Source organism: Hippoglossus stenolepis, chromosome 14 (assembly GCF_022539355.2).
Source record: "Hippoglossus stenolepis isolate QCI-W04-F060 chromosome 14, HSTE1.2, whole genome shotgun sequence".
Classification (NCBI taxonomy): Eukaryota; Metazoa; Chordata; class Actinopteri; order Pleuronectiformes; family Pleuronectidae; genus Hippoglossus; species Hippoglossus stenolepis.
In genome coordinates, this window is record NC_061496.1 from 26,805,943 (window position 1) to 26,823,739 (window position 17,797).

Sequence of the window (17,797 nt, forward strand, 5' to 3'; positions counted from 1 at the left end):
TACAGTCTTTAACAGCCAAAAGTTCATATTTATTTCCAGCAAAGACCAGATGCCTTTGAAAAGTCATAAAGTACATTAATTACATAAAGTACTATAATAATTTTTCTATGTAGGAAAAAATGTAATGATGTTCTATTGAATCAAAGGTCTTATAGAATTCTAGAAAGAAGACAAAACAATCTTCAGATACCAGTTCAGAACACTCAAGTATGCCCAAGACAAGTCTAACATTAATAGAAATATGTCTATTTCTCACAAAGTCTGACTGAGTCTCATCAATAATTGTGTCAAGGGCTGCTTTAAGTCTACTGGCAAAAAACAAGGCAATGCTTTTATCATCAATATTAAGTAGAGAAATAGGTCTACATCGATGAGGAGCAATTGTTAAATTGGCTAATCGCAGTTTCCTGTAATCCAAGAGGGCTGACACACACAGTTTTAATAGTTTTCAATTCCTTTACTGAGTTAAGAAATTAAGTTACAGCTTCTTCATTGTATTTTGAACTATCCGAGTTACTGTAGAAATGACAGCAGAAGTTTGACATCAGCAGCGCTTCACCGTCCGTTGTGTTGTGAAACCAGTACTACGTCATCAAACGTTGACGGAAGAAGGTGGGTCACATGCTGCAGAAAGCTCCAGAGCAACATGGCGGCGTGCATGAAGATGCTGAGCGCTGCGAGACAGATGCACAGAAATCCGTCTGTAGTCAAAGTGAATTGGGCCGGGTGGAGCCGGACCCCCAGCAGCGACACGTCAGCTCTGAGCCGCCTTCAGCCGCCACGGTTCTACACCAGCACCGGGAGCTGCTCTCACGTTCCCGTCAGCACAGCAATGACAGCTGGCTGCAGGCTGACCCTTAGAACCCACCGGTGGATGCGAGTCGGTGCCGTGCTCCGCGGCCAAACCGATCTTCTCACACCGACACCTCGGCCCTTCATGGTGCAGGACAGGATGTTCGGGAACCGGGCCAGCGGTGCCGGCTTCTCCGGGGAGGACGGCGGCGAGAGTGCAGGCTCCGGGGGAGAGGAGTCTGGGGGAGACGGGGGAGTCCCGTACAGCGGACCTCAGATGACAGCGCTCACCCCCATGATGGTCCCGGAGGTGTTTCCCAATGTGCCGCTAATCGCTGTGAGCAGGAACCCGGTGTTCCCCCGCTTCATCAAGATCATAGAGGTGAGGAAGACGCCGATCTCCTTCAGTGACCCGGGATGATGCAATCCCACAGCAACGCTCGGAGGTCACACTCCTGGAGGCTGAGCTGTGTTGGAGTAATGGGGCACAGCCAGAGGGTTTTCTCATTTGTAACGTTGTTTTAGATCAGGCTCTAATGTCTTTGCTTACAACAAGCATGTGCAGCTCCAGTCAGTGCACCTAATTTCTGTGAGCCAGAAAACAGTGCTGTATTATTCCTTTGACAAAAGAGACTGTTGGTTTCCATTTGGACTGAAAGAAACGGGATGCATTGGACATCTGATCCCATTAAGGGGTGATTTGAGAAGCATTAGCTGTGTGGACGTGAATGTGTCCTGGATCAGATTGGAGGACCACCTACTCAGCTTATGTCCTCTGACCCGAATTATTAGTTCACTTCTGTGTTTTACATACACAAATTAATTTGTGGCCACTGACACACTTTTTTAATGCTCATCACCCATATTGTTTTTCCAATTTTTTACTCTGTCAAATGACACAAATATGATTTAAAATTCATTGATTGGCTCAGCCCCTTCTTGCTGAGCTGCCTGCTCTCTCTTTCTTTCTTTCTTTCTTTCTTTCTTTCTCTCTCTCTCACACACTCACACACACAATCAAATGAATGAACAACGGCCCCCTCTGTATTGTCAGACTGGATTAAAACATCCTGTGATCTGAACAAAAATGATGTACATGTTTATTTGCTTGTAGAGTGAGGAAGTGAGATCTGATCACCATGGTTACTGGAGACACATTTTCATAGAATGTGTTACATGACAAGCTGACAAAGGTGTGAGATGTCCTTTTGACCAGATTACCTTAGACAGATGTTTATACCATGCAGCTCTGAAAAGGGCTTTATTGTATTAACGACTGTATTAACACATTAGAAATTCTCGTGTGTGGTCATTTTTCCAGACTCACTGGCACTCCCTAAAAGCTCCCTCCGTATAGCCAATCCATAATAAAATGACATGCAGGGGTAAATCTGACATTTCAGGTAAAGTAGTTTCAAGTGCTGCTGAGTGTGAGTCTGTGTGTGATGCGTCTGTCTCTTTTCCTGTCAGGTAAAGAACAAAGCGCTGATGGAGCTGTTGAGGAGGAAGGTTCGCCTGGCTCAGCCGTACGCTGGAGTCTTCCTGAAGAGAGATGATAAGTAAGATGACTCTGATGACACATTCATAATTGACCGAATTAAGGTTATTTCATAATCAGAACCTCACAGTACCATGGTTGTTGTGACAAGAAATCAAGTGTTATAGAAATACAAATAATTTAACAAATTCATTTCATAATTGTGTCCACACAATATGTAAGTATGTCAGTGACTGTGATGCGTGTGTGTGTAGTAACGAGTGTCTCTCTCTGTTCCAGTAATGAGTCAGATGTGGTGGAGTCTCTTGACGCCGTCTACTCTACAGGGACCTTTGTTCAGATTCATGAGATGCAGGACCTGGGAGACAAGTTGAGGATGATTGTCATGGGACATCGCAGGTCAGAAACACTACTGTTGCTGGATGACTACAAGTTCTGTGTAAAATGGGGGGTTTGTTGGAACAAAAATCCATAAACTAAAGTTGTATCGCTTTTATCAGGGACAGGACTGAAACTGGTACATTCTTTTTAACATTCAGTAGCGATCCCTGATCTGAATTGCGATCTTTCTTCCTAAATTTGAAATGTACTCTTATCAGTCTATGGACTGATCTATTTGCACCAAGCCCAGTATTGCATGAAAAAATTGTAGTACAATGGAAACTGCTTATAGTGATGACTTTTGTCCCGGGCCAAATTGATCACCATAGGCAGTTGACTACTGTAACCGAATTGCGTAACTTCTGTATGATAGTCCCAGAATTTGAGGGAAAGGTAACAGCAGACACACAAAGTGACTCACTTTTTTTCTCTCTCTCTCTCTCTCGCTCTCACTCTCGCTCTCACTCTCACTCTCGCTCTCTCATTCTCACACACACACACACACAAACGGTGTCATCAGACACGTGTAAACTCAGAATGGGTACAACAACATAATATGTAAAAAATGAACACTGTAAGCGGATTACTTGATCACTATAACTGAATTATTTCTACATGATTTGTATTGGAACGATGGTGTTTGAACAGATTTGTCAGGTTGCCTACTGCATTGTCGACCCTCGCCTGAGAGTTAATTTTGCTTTGAGAAATATCTGACTATGCAGAGACAAACCACTGCCACATTACTGATGTCCTCGTCCACCATGCTGACAGATCATGTTTAAATCTTTTTCAGCAGAATCAACTGAGAACCTATGATAGAGACACATGATATATATTGGCCAATCAGCAGGGTTAATCTAGTACACCATCATTCAGTTGGATTGTGAACATAGTGAGTTTAAATGGCATAAAATGTCACCATCTATGATTCGCTCAAAAAGTAGATCACCGACGTCTTCAAGGTTGATCACAATATAAATGGTCAGATCGCCCACCCCTGTACCATGTGTAGACCACCTCAGCTATATGTACTGTACACTCTGGCCTTTCAGGATCAAGATCACAAGACAGCTGGAGGTGGAGCCTGACGAGGCCGCAACGCCCCCCGTGTGGTCAGAGGCTGAGCCTGAGTCCCAGTCCAAACCTCCACCGAGACGCAAATCTAAACGCAGCCGTAAGGACCAACCAGGGTCTGTGGCAGAGCAGGTGGAGGACAAGGTGTGTAACACGAGCCTCACATGCAAAATGAATAACCCTCAAACATTACCCAGACTAACACTTCAGCAGAGGATGCAGCCAATCAGCACCTTCATCATCATCTTCAACATCAACACCTTCACCTTGTCTGGAAAATGCCTTGTTTAGCTTTGTGGCTATGGATGTATTTTTCTGGGCTTGTGTTTCCGATACAGTTCTTGGTTCAGATGGTTGTGAGTCAGCACACAATAGCTGTGTCGCAATTCAGGGGCTGCCTTGGACCACGAAGGGGGCGGTCTTCTTGTGCCGCGTTGACGCCGAAGGCCAAACTGAAATGAGACAGTCTGGTCTACAGAGGATTTCTGGGATCAGCATCACCAGCTTACTGCTGTCACCTAGCAACAGAGCTGCATTTGGACACGACAAGAAGTTTTAATGCCCCTTGGTTTTTTAACATGTTTACCGTCAGCTGTTCAGTTGAGTTGAAGCCTTATGCTTTAGCATCGGAAGTCTCATCGCTTGTCAGCCCCATTACCTCGAAGAAAAAGGATTTGTCACCGTTGCGCCGTGAATCCTGGGATGCATCGGGCCGGGAAGGATCCACCTGTTGGAGCCTGCATTTCTTGGGAATGGAAGGATGCGTTTTACGGCCGCATTTGGAGGAGCCTTCGAAATGGGAGAGTGATCGCGTCACTGTGGCACATTCGGTCTTCAAAAGCAGCCTGCGAAGGAAGTGGCTCCTGAATTGAGACACAGCTAATGACTTGTTTTTTTTTAATCCAGCTGTGAGAGTCTCTGTTGCTGTAGCAATGATTAGAATTAAGAAACTAAAGTGTTTTCTGAACATTGGAGCTTGTACACCTTTTCAAGTAGTGCCCCAAATTATAATTATGATCCCCAAAAAGGAGCATAATAGGTCTCCTTTAAATTCCTTTTTCACTACATAGTTTATTAAATGAGTCTGGACAGACATGAATAAACTGTGGTTTGACTGGTTTGGAGACACATACAGCAGTGATCTAATAGATCTATTCAGCCACTATTTAAAAAAAATCATAAATGTTTAGGCCACTGTCACCACTGTGTGTAAAAGAGGGCAGTGAAAGTATGTGGAGTTTATGTTGGTTTTCACATTGATGGCTGTGATGTGAACCCCGTTGTGTTTGGTCAGATTTCAGACGCAGACCTGAGCCCAGAGCTCCAGCCTCTCCCCTCCTCCGACATCCTGATGGTGGAAGTGGACAATGTTCAACATGAGCAGTTCACTGTCACAGAGGAGGTCAAGGTACAAAACGCACATTACAATATGTGTTCCATTGAGATGATGTGTTTCACTCATTGTTAAACTGAAATCATTGGTGATTGTTTGGCATTTGTTGTAGAACAGATGGTCTCAGTTAAGAGTTGAACTTGTGGGATGTGGTGTGTTTGTCTGCAGGCACTGACAGCAGAGATAGTGAAGACCATCAGGGACATCATTGCACTCAACCCGCTGTACAGGTCAGACCTTTTATTTAGTTACTCAGTCATCTGTCACAGTCTGTCCTTGGTCCCTTAAAGTCATACATGTTTTTCATACTCAAGCACACACACACCCTGCAGGCCTGCATCAATATTAGCAAAAGCAGCTTCAATATGTTCTGTGATAGAACCTTAAACACAGGTTTCCTTTCATTGTTTCCAATAATATCTTGTATAGATTTTTGTAGTATTCTGTATCCTGAATTTTACTCAAAGTTCAAGGCCTAGATTTTTGCAACTTTTTCATTATGTATTTTCTTTAACTTGTTAACATGACTTGAACTATACACACACCTGCACACATTCAGACACAATATACCAGTTATGAGTCTCTATTATATAGTGATATGATAATGATGGATGGATCCAGTGGCGGCTGGTTAATACGGGGCGCTGGGGCGCCCGCCCTCTCCAACATTCTGAGACAAAAAGGCCTGTATAAACATGTTAAACATAATTTATATTAAATAATAAAAGTTTACTCGTACAATGCTCCTGGTAGACCTTAAGCACCTGTGAGCATTCAAAATATGTTGTTTTCAAATTGTATTTTCTGTAATTTCTGTCTGAATACAGAATATGTCCGGGTTTGGGGTGCTGGCCTAATGAAAGTGAATGGGGGTCCTTAAACTTTTGGCAACCATGGGACCTGAGGCTGCTCTTTAATTGGTTGTTGCAGATTTTCCTCTGGATTCAGCTCTTTGCACCCCAGACCCTTCAATTTTTATTTACAGCCAATAGGTATTGAGTTACGTTTTTTTATTTTTTAAATCTAATGTGATAGTTCGACCCTCGACACCGTCTCAGGTACGTTTGACGTCACTGAGTTACGTCCACTGTGAGCTGACTGGCTTCAGGGGAACTGCGGCGAATCCATTGATTTCTTTACAAAAACACCCCAACAAGGGCTTTCCTAGAAAATGTAAACACACATCCTTTTAACTAAATGCATAGTATATTAGATCTCCATTTATTTAAATACAAATAGGCTTTAATAGACAACAATAATTAAATTTATTAATGCATTGACGAAATATCCATGAAATTTATGCCCTTTAATCCTCATCATTTTATATCTTACTAAAAATCTTCAACAATACCAGTTGAGATAGATTTTACTTAGTTTACAATATAGTATATGAGAATGTTCATATTGAAATATAACAGTTTTGGCTTTCGTTCAATTGTTTATTGGCCTATAATTGTTCGGTGGGATATTCACCATCTAGTCCTATATTCTAAAATAGTTAATAATCGATGATGTTGGATCATGACTCCGGATCGTTCCGGTCCCTGTAACCCTGATGTCCTGACTCTGCGCATCATGTTACGTCTCGTGTTGTGCAGCAGGTTTAAACATGTCTCATAAACTCTAAAGTGAATCAAACAAACACAAAGTAAACATCGCAAAGTGTAAAGTGAGCGCAGGTCAGAGGGTTGGTGAGAAGGAAGCAGACTCTGACACATACAGGAAGGCCGGACCTTTAATGTGCGTCTGTCATGATCCTGAAGCAGCAGTGGTTATAATTATTCAGGGAAGTCCAATGGATGGATCATGGTGCATTGTAAGCAGCAGTTTTATTTATCAGTAGAATATGAATGGACAGTTAGTGTGGAAAAACTGTAACCCAAAAACAAACAACCAAATCCTAAAGTAGCGATGCTAAAATAGAAGTGTTCTAAAGTGTGTGTGTGTGTGTGTGTGTGTGTGTGTGTGTGTGTGTGTGTGTGTGTGTGTGTGTGTGTGTGTGTGTGTGTGTGTGTGTGTGTGTGTGTGTGTGTGTGTGTGTGTGTGTGTGTGTGTGTGTGTGTGTGTGTGTCTCAGGGAGTCTGTCCTACAGATGATGCAGGCTGGTCAGAGGGTGGTTGATAATCCCATCTACCTCAGTGACATGGGAGCAGCTCTGACGGGGGCCGAGTCACATGAACTACAGGACGTCCTGGAGGAGATCAATGTGAGCGACCTGCACGCGTACAGCTGTTGTATCTACTGGTGGGAGTTGGCTGTCCAGGATCATTCTGTTCTAAAGGCTCAGGGAAGTGGCTGTGTGCTGCTCGTTAGCAGAAGTAGGGAAAATTATCTGATGTGTATTTGTCAAACCAACCAGTTGGGGCTCATCCTTCAAGTCCTTTCTTCTTAGCTGAAATGTGCACTTTGAAAACCCAGCTATGAAGTCAAATTTGCTTTTTTTCTGCCCAAGTTTGTTTTTGAGTGCAGCATCTTTTTCACCTTTTTGATTAACAAAAAAAAGTAAAAAAGTGACAGATGAAGGTAGTTGGCTGGAATTGATTTAATGTTCAGCCATCGAGCCAACATCAGATACTTATGAAAACTCTGGCTGCTTCTCCTTTTCAAAAAATATCTATCTACAAATTTATTTAGTGAAGTTCTTCCTTTTAAGCTGTGAAATCTCTGACACGTGTTGTTGTTGTTTGCAGATCCCAAAGCGTCTCTACAAGGCTCTGTCTCTGCTAAAGAAGGAGTATGAGCTGAGTAAACTGCAGCAGCGACTAGGCCGAGAGGTCAGAGGTCATCATCCAACATGTACTGTAAACATTAATCAGCCACTGCTCCACTCATCAGTCACTGATTTGTGTTGCTGCTCTGCTCACAGGTGGAGGAAAAGATCAAGCAGACCCACAGGAAGTACCTGCTACAGGAGCAGCTCAAGATCATTAAGAAGGTAGAGCTGTCTGTCTGTCTTTCTGTCTGTCCATCCATCTGTGTGTCTGTCTGTGGACTGTTTTATTCCTCCTTCACATATTGTTAATAACACATGTGTATTATATTTTCCAGAATGACAGCGCCCCCTCTTCCCTTGTCTACTTCAGAATTATTCCTTGTCATTAGGGAGTCCTCTTCAAACAGTTCTTCAATATACTGTCAGTTGTAATTGTGTAAAGAATGCTGGATTTTTCTGCAGTGCTCTTCATAAACTGTCTATGGTGCAGAGTGAAGTTAGAAAACTTTGCGATTGTCCTACCTGGTTTATCTGCAATGAAGCTCTACAATTATTATGTTTTTCATAAAATTAATCAGAATTTGCTTTATTGGGGTTCATGTGTTTGACCAATATATAAGTTTGAATAATTTACTGAACTGGTGTTATTATTTCATAAATTGCATGTCGCCTATTTCAGAGGTCTGTTTCAATCGACACAATCTTTAGAACCAAGTTCACTACTTTTCAAAATAAACGCTCTAAATCAGCTCGATATAATGCATTGCAGCAATAAAGTGAATGTTTTGCTTTTTCTTTGTAGACAAGTTGCTAAAGAGGAAGTGATTCAATGAATGTTGCTGCCATGAAAGTGATTACCTGTGACATACGAGATTTTAAAATCAATTACTAGATAGATTACAGAAGGTGATACCATATGATTTGGTTAGACGAATGGAGAGAAGCCCCTCCATGACCCCCCTTGACCTTCTCAGAGATGGAAATCTTATCTTCCATCTGTTTACGTGAAAGAAAGTGGCGTGGCTTTGGGGCAGTGAAATTTAGGCACAATTATTAGGAAAGGCACAAGTAGTCTACAACTCGGTTCCATTGAAAAGAATCAGATCATTCATGTAAGACAGTCACTATAGAGAATCATGAGTGATCTGTGCTCTCCAGCACTGAGACAGGACAGTGAATAATCTCAGTACCTGCTCCAGCAGGTCTAAGGAGCAGGTCTCTGGACTAAAACAAAGTGTGTGTGGCTGTTTTCAGGAGCTGGGTCTGGAAAAAGAGGACAAAGAAGCCATTGAGGAGAAGTTTCGTGAGAGACTAAAAGAAAGGACTGTCCCCGAACACATCATGGAAGTCATCAATGAAGAACTCAACAAGCTGGGACTGTTGGACAACCACTCGTCAGAGTTCAAGTGGGTCTTGTGGATTTTTTTTGTCTTGTCTGCAAGGACCTTTGACTAATTATGTTATTAACTTTGTAAAGTAACCATGATGGAACATCATTCCTAATGTTATGATGACCCCCCGCCTCACTAATTTCCAAAAATGCAAAATTTGTTGAGGACGTTCATTCTGCACAGAAAATAATCCTTTTCCATTTTGGATGCTTCATGAGATTTCATCTAATGCCCCCTTCAGAACAAACTATACAAAAATTTAAGTGTACCTCTCATTGGCTGCCAGTGGCATTGAAGTCAGAACTGCAGCAGTTTAAAATGTGCATATTGATGTTGCATAACTTAAACCAAAGTTAAACCTGCAGGTCTAGAACTTCTCCTGTAGTAAGATGATGTTGAGTCTGATCTTAGATAATTTGTGTCAGTGGCACTCTGGCTCTGCAAGTTTCAGACTGATACAGTTGTCATTTTACCCATCAAGTGTCCTCGGTTTTTTTTTGTTACAAAACATCCATGATTCTTTAATTACAATCCTTTAGAGCAGTGACCTGTTTTCTGCTGGTAAAGTAACAAAAGTGGATTTAGTCACATTTTAAATACACTTGCTTTCAAACCACTGTTGGGTATCTCTACAATATTGTAAGATCTCACTCTACACTGTAAAGTACCTAGAGATAATGTGATTTTGTTCTAGTACTAGTTCAGATTTAAAAAGTAGGGCCCTTGTTCTCACTCTGAGTGCCAGAACTCCAGGTTACACTCCAGGTTACACTCCAGGTGTGTTTTGGTGGGACACTCAGTGGAAACAGAACAAATAACTAGGGATGCACCGATATGGAAATTCTTGGCCGATACCGATATTTAAAACAACAATCTAGCCGATACCGATATTTGTTTATTACTTGAATAATATGAAAAACAGAAAAAGTGACAAGTGTAACTTTAGATGCCATGGATGGACATAGACACCTATTCAGCCAAACATTTAACAGTATCACCAGGCCTACTCAAGACATCATCTCAACTGTAAACAGATGCTTGCAATGCAGCCTTACAAAACACTAGCATAAACCCTTAGGGAATGCCATATAAATTCAAGTCAAGATGCAGTGCTACTACTAGCTTGCTGTGCAACACAACACAATAGGAGGTGTCGGGGGTAAATGACGTATTCTCCAAGCAAGCCCCCTCTTTTTATCTATATGACTGCTTGTGTGGCTGTAGTGGATGGGCAGAGGGGGACATTTAATTATGTGATTGGGAAAATTAAAACTCCAGGACAACAGAAGGGGAATACAAAGTATGGGATGCATATTTGATCATTTATATCATATAAAATATGTCATTTATATCGTTTAAAATCATTTTTCAGTCTGTTTCCTGGCGCGATACGCTCGCTCGCACGCCGAAACCATCGGTGAAGGGCGCTGGTGCGGCGCGGCGCATCGCAGCCCATGTGAACCACACAAAGGTTTAACAGGGGGGGATGGGAGGCGCCTGGCTTTCCTTGGCGCTGCGCTGCGCGGCGCGGCGCTTCAGCGCCCGGTGTAAACCCGGCGTCAGTGTACCATAATCTGGATGCCAGATTGGCAGGCTGCAGAAAACATACCAATGAACATCGGCCAATGTTATTGGTGAAAGTCAAGTTTATTACCGATACGCCGATGGCAGTAAACGAGGCAAATATCGGCCGCTACCGATATACGGCCGATACATCGGTGCACCACTACAAATAACGGTAAAAAGAATAAGGATGCTTTAGTGATGATCTCTTTGTAGCTAAGCTCTGTCCTCTGTATGTGAAACTTTGTAGATATAATAGACACATTTTGCACTGAGGCTTTTTTCTTTGAAAGGGATTACCCCCTTCAAAGAAAAAAGAAAATATTCTGAACTGAAGGTTGTACATACTCTGTTTGGTGATAATTCCTCTGTTTGTTTGTTTCAGTGTGACCCGGAACTACCTGGACTGGCTGACCAGCATGCCCTGGGGTACCAATAGTGATGAGAACTTATCTTTGGGGAGAGCGAAAGAGGTTCTAGAAGAAGATCATTACGGGATGGACGATGTTAAGAAACGCATATTGGTTAGTGCTCACACACACAGATACATCCATCCACACAGCTTTTTCATGTTAAATTAACCTGGCTTCGTCTTTTTTCTCGTGCAGGAGTTCATTGCAGTGAGTCAGCTGCGTGGCTCCACCCAGGGGAAGATCCTGTGTTTCTATGGTCCCCCTGGTGTAGGAAAGACCTCCATCGCTCGCTCCATAGCCAGAGCTCTCAACAGACAGTACTTCAGGTTCAGCGTGGGAGGAATGACTGACGTGGCTGAGATTAAAGGACACAGGTCTGGAAGACTATACTTCTATCATACCTGATGGCAGCTTACATTGTCAGTATCATGTACAGACAACTTTCCGGTATTTGGCAGATGCAATACACGGGTATACTTTTAGACTGACAAGTATAATTTTTTACCAGAAAAGCAATATTTAGAGAACCAAAACCCAATGGGTCATTTAAACGTTAACATTTATCACATTTAGAGACGTTTAAAAACTTGAACATTTCATGTGTATCACATTTCAAGCAAAAAAATTGTGATAAATAATCAAAATCATTTAATTTGATTTGTATGATAAAAAAAATTTGCCAAAAATAAACCACTTGCACCAACCAGATTCTGTAGAAATGTACAATGACATTAAACCTGTTTTATGCAACTCAAAAGACATGGATAAACAATAGTGTCATTGAGACTGAGTTCCCATAGAGGTGCAGTGAAATATGAGCTAACAGTAAGTAAAAGTGTCACATATAGATAGTAATATAAAAGTCCACAAATGCTTTTGGGCTGCTTAGAGGCTACATTTAATGACTGTGAACCTGTTTGTAAAAACCTTATTACAAAGAGACTCCTCATTGACAAACATGTATCAGCTACAAAAACCATCAGAATACCATGACATGCTGTTGGACTGATGAATTGTTACCTAAAGCCCTCAGACTTGGCTGCAGGTCTTTTACAATAAACCAATCAATCATTCATTCTCTCCTCTGCTGCTGATGTGAGGTGAATCACTGCTGGACAGATACAGCTGCCGGAGAGAATTCAACATATTATATAATGTGTGGATAAATGCATTGCATTAAAATTTGTGTTTAGCTTAGCAATGTGCCATGATTTGAGTAGAAAATAAACTGAAGATTCATTCTCTCTGCTCTGGCCTCTGCCCTTAAGTGGCACTGCTGTCTTTCTGTGTGAGTGTAAAACACAGAGCGGAAATCCTTTCTAAGAAGTGTCCACAGACGACGCTCTGAATTATAAGAGTTTATTATTGGCACTAAACAATATCAGAGTTCTTCAATTTTATTTTGTGACATTTATTTTTTTGTGTTTGCTTCCAGGAGGACTTATGTTGGAGCGATGCCAGGAAAGATTATCCAGTGCCTGAAGAAAACCAAAACAGAGAACCCTCTGGTGTTAATCGATGAGGTCAGTATGGTGGTGCTGTAGTTGTATGTGGTGAGATTAATGAAACTCTATATCAAATCCACCTGAAGATGACCACAGGAAGTCCACTGAGGGGGTACAGTATTTACTGTCTGCAATGAACAGGATCAGTTTTAGCTTCAGATACCAGTAGAGGAGCTGGTCCGTAGAACCAGGGGGTGGCGTTTCAATGTCAGGGTTTCACCAAAGCCAGTGAGACATTGTCTGGTAATATGGTCTATAAATATCTATATATCAATATATACTGAACTCAATATTATTTGTGTAGCGCAGAATCCCAACATACAGTACGTACATTATTTAAAGCACTTTGCATAGTGGGGACCTTACAAAATTATAGAGAAACCCAACAGTTCCAACAATGAGCAAACTTTGGCGACTGTGGAACGAAAACACCTATGGATTAAATGTGTCATGTGAAAGGGGTCAGTTGTAATGATGAAGCCACAGAGGATAATCAACAACTACCCAGCTCTTCTGCCTTATGTGTTGGATTCTGTGGAGAATGGAGAATCGTCTGAAGCTTGTTGCTATTGGGTTGTCTCTCAGACTTTTGGGGATTTTTGCTTTTTCCTGAGACATAAAGCACTTTGATGACATTATTAATAATAATGATTATGTGTTTTTCCTACCTGTCATTGCCAGGTGGATAAAATGGGTCGTGGTTACCAGGGAGATCCATCCTCCGCACTGCTCGAACTACTGGACCCTGAGCAGAACGCTAACTTCCTCGACCACTACCTGGATGTTCCTGTGGATCTGTCAAAGGTAAGAGTGTGCTCGCTTTATGTGCAGGGCCACAGTCCTAGCAAATGACAGGCGCTCAACATTTAAGCCTTGCACATTTCTGTTGGCTCCAATGAAGGTGTTGTTCATCTGCACGGCCAATGTGACGGACACCATCCCAGAGCCTCTCAGAGACAGGATGGAGATGATCAATGTGTCTGGATATGTGGCCCAGGAGAAACTGGTTATCGCTGAGGTAACACCAACTTCCACCTCTGCACTGGGACGGCGAATGAAAGACTATTATGGAAAACACTTTGAATTTAAATGTGCACAATTTTAATGTGTCGTCATATTGTTTTGCATTAAATTTGCTGTTTAATATTTTTATTGTTTATTCTTTATAATAAGGTTTTTCAAAGTCGTCAGTCACAAAGTTTTATATACCTTGCCAGTACATTATGCTTTTAATTTCTGTTTCTGTGTGTTCAGCGCTACCTGGTCCCCCAGCTGCTTGCTCGGTGTGGTCTGACTGACAAGAAGTCGTCCATCTCACCTGACGCACTCAGTCTGCTCATCAGGCAGTACTGCCGAGAGTCTGGAGTCAGGAACCTGCAGAAACAAGTGGAAAAGGTAAAATAGTGTAAAAAATCTGACAACAAAAACTTAATCCTAGTTGCTAAGTCCTGCTGTAATAGGAGCAGCAGGTAGCGCGGGGGTTTGCAGTGGGTGTGAGGATGGAGGAGGCTAATACATAAAACCAATTGCTCTGTGAATCTTACAGTCACTGGTGTTCATTGGGAAAACGGTACTTCTGGAAATGAACTGAGATTCTGTGTGACAAAAATAAATATACAAGACAATACATTCTGCTCAGCCAGTAATGATGATCATGTGCTGGTTAAGCACCTGATCATTAGAGACGCGTTAGGCTCTTGTCAATGTCTCTCCCCAGTGTGTGTGTGTGTGAGTGTGTGAGAATAATGCCTTTTCCATCCGTCTGACAGGTTTTCCGTAAGGTGGCGTTCTCTATAGTCAGCGGTGAACAAGCTGCAGTGACTGTTACTCCTGACAACCTGCAGGACTACGTGGGTAAACCTATTTTCACAGTGGATCGAATGTATGATGTCACCCCACCAGGAGTTGTTATGGGGCTGGCATGGACTTCAATGGGTGAGACATGCACACACTCACTCAATCATTTCTCAAACTGCTTATATGATATCAATGTGGATGAACTCTCTGCAACTAAATGAAAACAGAATAGAAATCATCTTGTCCTCATGTAGGTTCTCTTAACAACACAGGTTTGTTGTGTTGTTGTTTTAATCTCAGAATCATAGCTAAATTAAAGCCAATTCTTTTCTAAACCTGGGTTCTCACACTCTTCTGCCTCTGACACCAAAACATAGGTACCAGAAACATATGACCTCCATTCCCCGAGTTTATCAAATAATACATGGGATATTTATTTGAGCTAGTTTGCAAAAATCATCTACGTGCACGTCTCTGTGTTTCCTGTGGTGATCCAAAGTATTCTGTTGCGACTGATGCTGTTGCTAATCTGTCATAATGATCTGAGGAGTCATGTGGGGACAAAGAAAATCAGACGGATGAATAAATCTAATTTGAAGTCCAACCTTTTAATCTTTCTTTTAATTCAGCCTGAGTTTGTCTCAGGATTCTGGTAAAGTCCATCATGATTTGATTTTATACATTTTTTCTTTTATATCTGTTATCTGTTCAGTTTCACTTAAACCCTTAATCTCTGTCAGACTTAAGATTCACAGCACAACTTATTCTCTTTATCTATACTTTTATAACTTCTCCTTTGCTGTGATTGTAAAGCACTTTAGCTCAACTCCAGTTGTTTTTAAATGTCCTATATAAATGAATGTGACCTTAACACACACAAACATACACAAACCAATAGACAATGAAACATCCTGAGGATCTGTCTGAACTCTGTCCTCTGTGCAGGGGGGTCGACGCTGTTCATTGAGACTTCACTGCGCCGTCCTTCTGGACCAGACGACCCTAAAGGGGAGGGGACACTGGAGGTCACAGGTCGGTCAAGACAGTCACACACTGAGTCACACTGCAGGCTGCACCTGTCTGATGGCTTTACCAGATGTGAACGCTGCATTTTAAAGCTGTGGGTGCTCCTCTGCAGGTCAGCTGGGAGATGTTATGAAAGAAAGTGCAAAGATCGCCTCCACCTTTGCCAGAGCCTTCCTGATGACCCAGGAACCAGAAAACCACTTTCTGGTCAACTCCCACCTGCACCTGCATGTCCCTGAGGTAACTATGGGGATACTGTTCTGTACATAAATGGTTGCTGCTGTTTAATCTTTTTATTTTACTCTGTACTAGCTACTAAATACATTTTGTTTGTTAGATATTTTCATATCAGAAGTGCCTAAAGGATCAAACACATACTGTATGATGACTGCCAGAAGCGCTCATTCTTACCTGTTGGTCAATAGAGCTCAACAGTGGTTTTTGGAAGCAAAGATCCCATTCATTTTCTCAATAGAGATTTTCATTATCTGCCATTTTGTCGTAATCATCCAAAGTAAAATTACCACAAGCTACAGGTTGTGAAACAAAGTTATATGCTCCTGTAGACAACCACAAGTCTGTATGACTGTGTTTTAAGAAAAACATGTTTATATCTCAACGTGAAGGAGAAGTACAGCACTACCGTTCATCTTGTAGCTGGTCGGACCGGTTCCAGGCTTTAATCTCTTTTATAAAGATTTCCTGAAACGTTAATGAAGAACATTAAACATGAAATTTATTTCCGGAACCAGAGCCGTTCTAAAAGTGGGCGGTCGCTGTTACGCTTTATAACTTGTGTGCCCTTGTATCTAGGGGGCGACTCCTAAGGACGGACCAAGTGCCGGCTGCACCATTGTCACAGCACTGTTGTCCCTTGCAACCAAGCAGCCAGTGCGTCAGAACGTAGCCATGACTGGTGAGGTGTCCCTGACCGGCAAAATACTGCCAGTTGGAGGAATCAAAGAGAAAACTATCGCTGTAAGTTCAGCGCGTGCACACTCTCTCACTCGCACTCACACACACACACACACAACAGCCAAAACATTTTCCTTTCATCTATCACATTTCATGTAAATACCTGGTTTCAAGTTCAATATATGCTGTGTTTTGAAAAAAAACTCCACTGATGCTCCACTGATGTGGCATGGCATTTAACTAAAGAACTCAGAGATAGCGTCTTTTTTATATATTGCATTGTTGTTCTTTTAAAAACCTGGCACCTATATTACCCACGATGCACCTTGATTGCTCACAGTTCAGTCAGAGATTCATGTTATGGTAACAGCTGCTAATGTAGCCTTGAGAGAGAGGACGCAAGTGCTCTCCATAGTCATCAGCTGCAACCAACGCTGACTTGAGTGGCATCACCTGAGGACAGACTTCATGAAGCGTCCTCTGGAACTAAATCAGCTCGTAGCATAAACTGACAGAAAGGAAAAAGAAACACAAGGATGAAATGATTTCTCAGAAAACACTGTGTGAATGGTGGTTTTTCAATAATCCTCCTTAGAATCAAACAAACTCATATAAATATCTAATGAATGTGCATATCATTCTTCAAAGTTTAACCTGGACCCTCTTGTGTTTGTCAGGCACGTCGTGCTGGTGTGACCTGCATGGTCCTGCCAGCGGAGAACAAGAAGGACTTCTCTGACCTGCCGGACTACATCACTGATGGCCTGGAGGTCCACTTTGTTGATCACTACAGCCAAATCTACCCTACTGTGTTTCCACAGAACCCCTCCTAACCAACATTCAACTACAGTGATGAAGCCAAGCCGAGATGTACCAGGACTTCTCTTCATAGCACTTCAGAGACCAGTACTTGTTTATCACCACACCAACACTGATTGTCATTCTGGCTGTAAATAGTGTCATCCAGAGGAACTGCTTCCTTGTTGATTTCTCATATGATTCCATTAAAGTCACCTCAGGATCCCTGGATGTAGGAGGAACGTCATGTGACAGACGCCAACATCACTGAACTAAAAGTATGCAGATGACTGTGCCTAAGACTGACATACACAGTACAGTACTGGTGATGGTGGAGACGATGAACACTGAGCTGACATCACAGGATATAATGCTACCAAGCAGAAGTAGGGGCGATGACTTTGCTGCCAGTCAGCCTCTTTACCCACAGCTCTCATTGTGCAGGGCTGTATGGGATTCTTTCATAGATTTCTTATATTATTTTATATTATTACAGACCTTATGTGATGATGAAATAAATTAAATAATAAACAAA

General features: G+C 42.0%; 1 protein-coding gene across 1 annotated transcript; it reads left to right on the top strand.

The window, feature by feature from the left end:
• Positions 1 to 585: 585 nt before the first annotated feature.
• Positions 586 to 17,797, top strand: lonp1 (lon peptidase 1, mitochondrial). The gene is made up of 21 exons (XM_035176746.2): positions 586 to 1,174; positions 2,263 to 2,351; positions 2,570 to 2,689; positions 3,727 to 3,892; positions 5,043 to 5,156; positions 5,310 to 5,371; positions 7,218 to 7,347; positions 7,832 to 7,915; positions 8,008 to 8,076; positions 9,109 to 9,260; positions 11,194 to 11,332; positions 11,417 to 11,595; positions 12,657 to 12,744; positions 13,408 to 13,530; positions 13,628 to 13,744; positions 13,981 to 14,121; positions 14,496 to 14,661; positions 15,469 to 15,555; positions 15,662 to 15,789; positions 16,363 to 16,527; positions 17,142 to 17,797. Exons 1-21 carry the CDS (start codon positions 647 to 649, stop codon positions 17,295 to 17,297), a joined length of 3,003 nt encoding a protein of 1,000 aa, XP_035032637.1. The 5' UTR covers positions 586 to 646; the 3' UTR covers positions 17,298 to 17,797.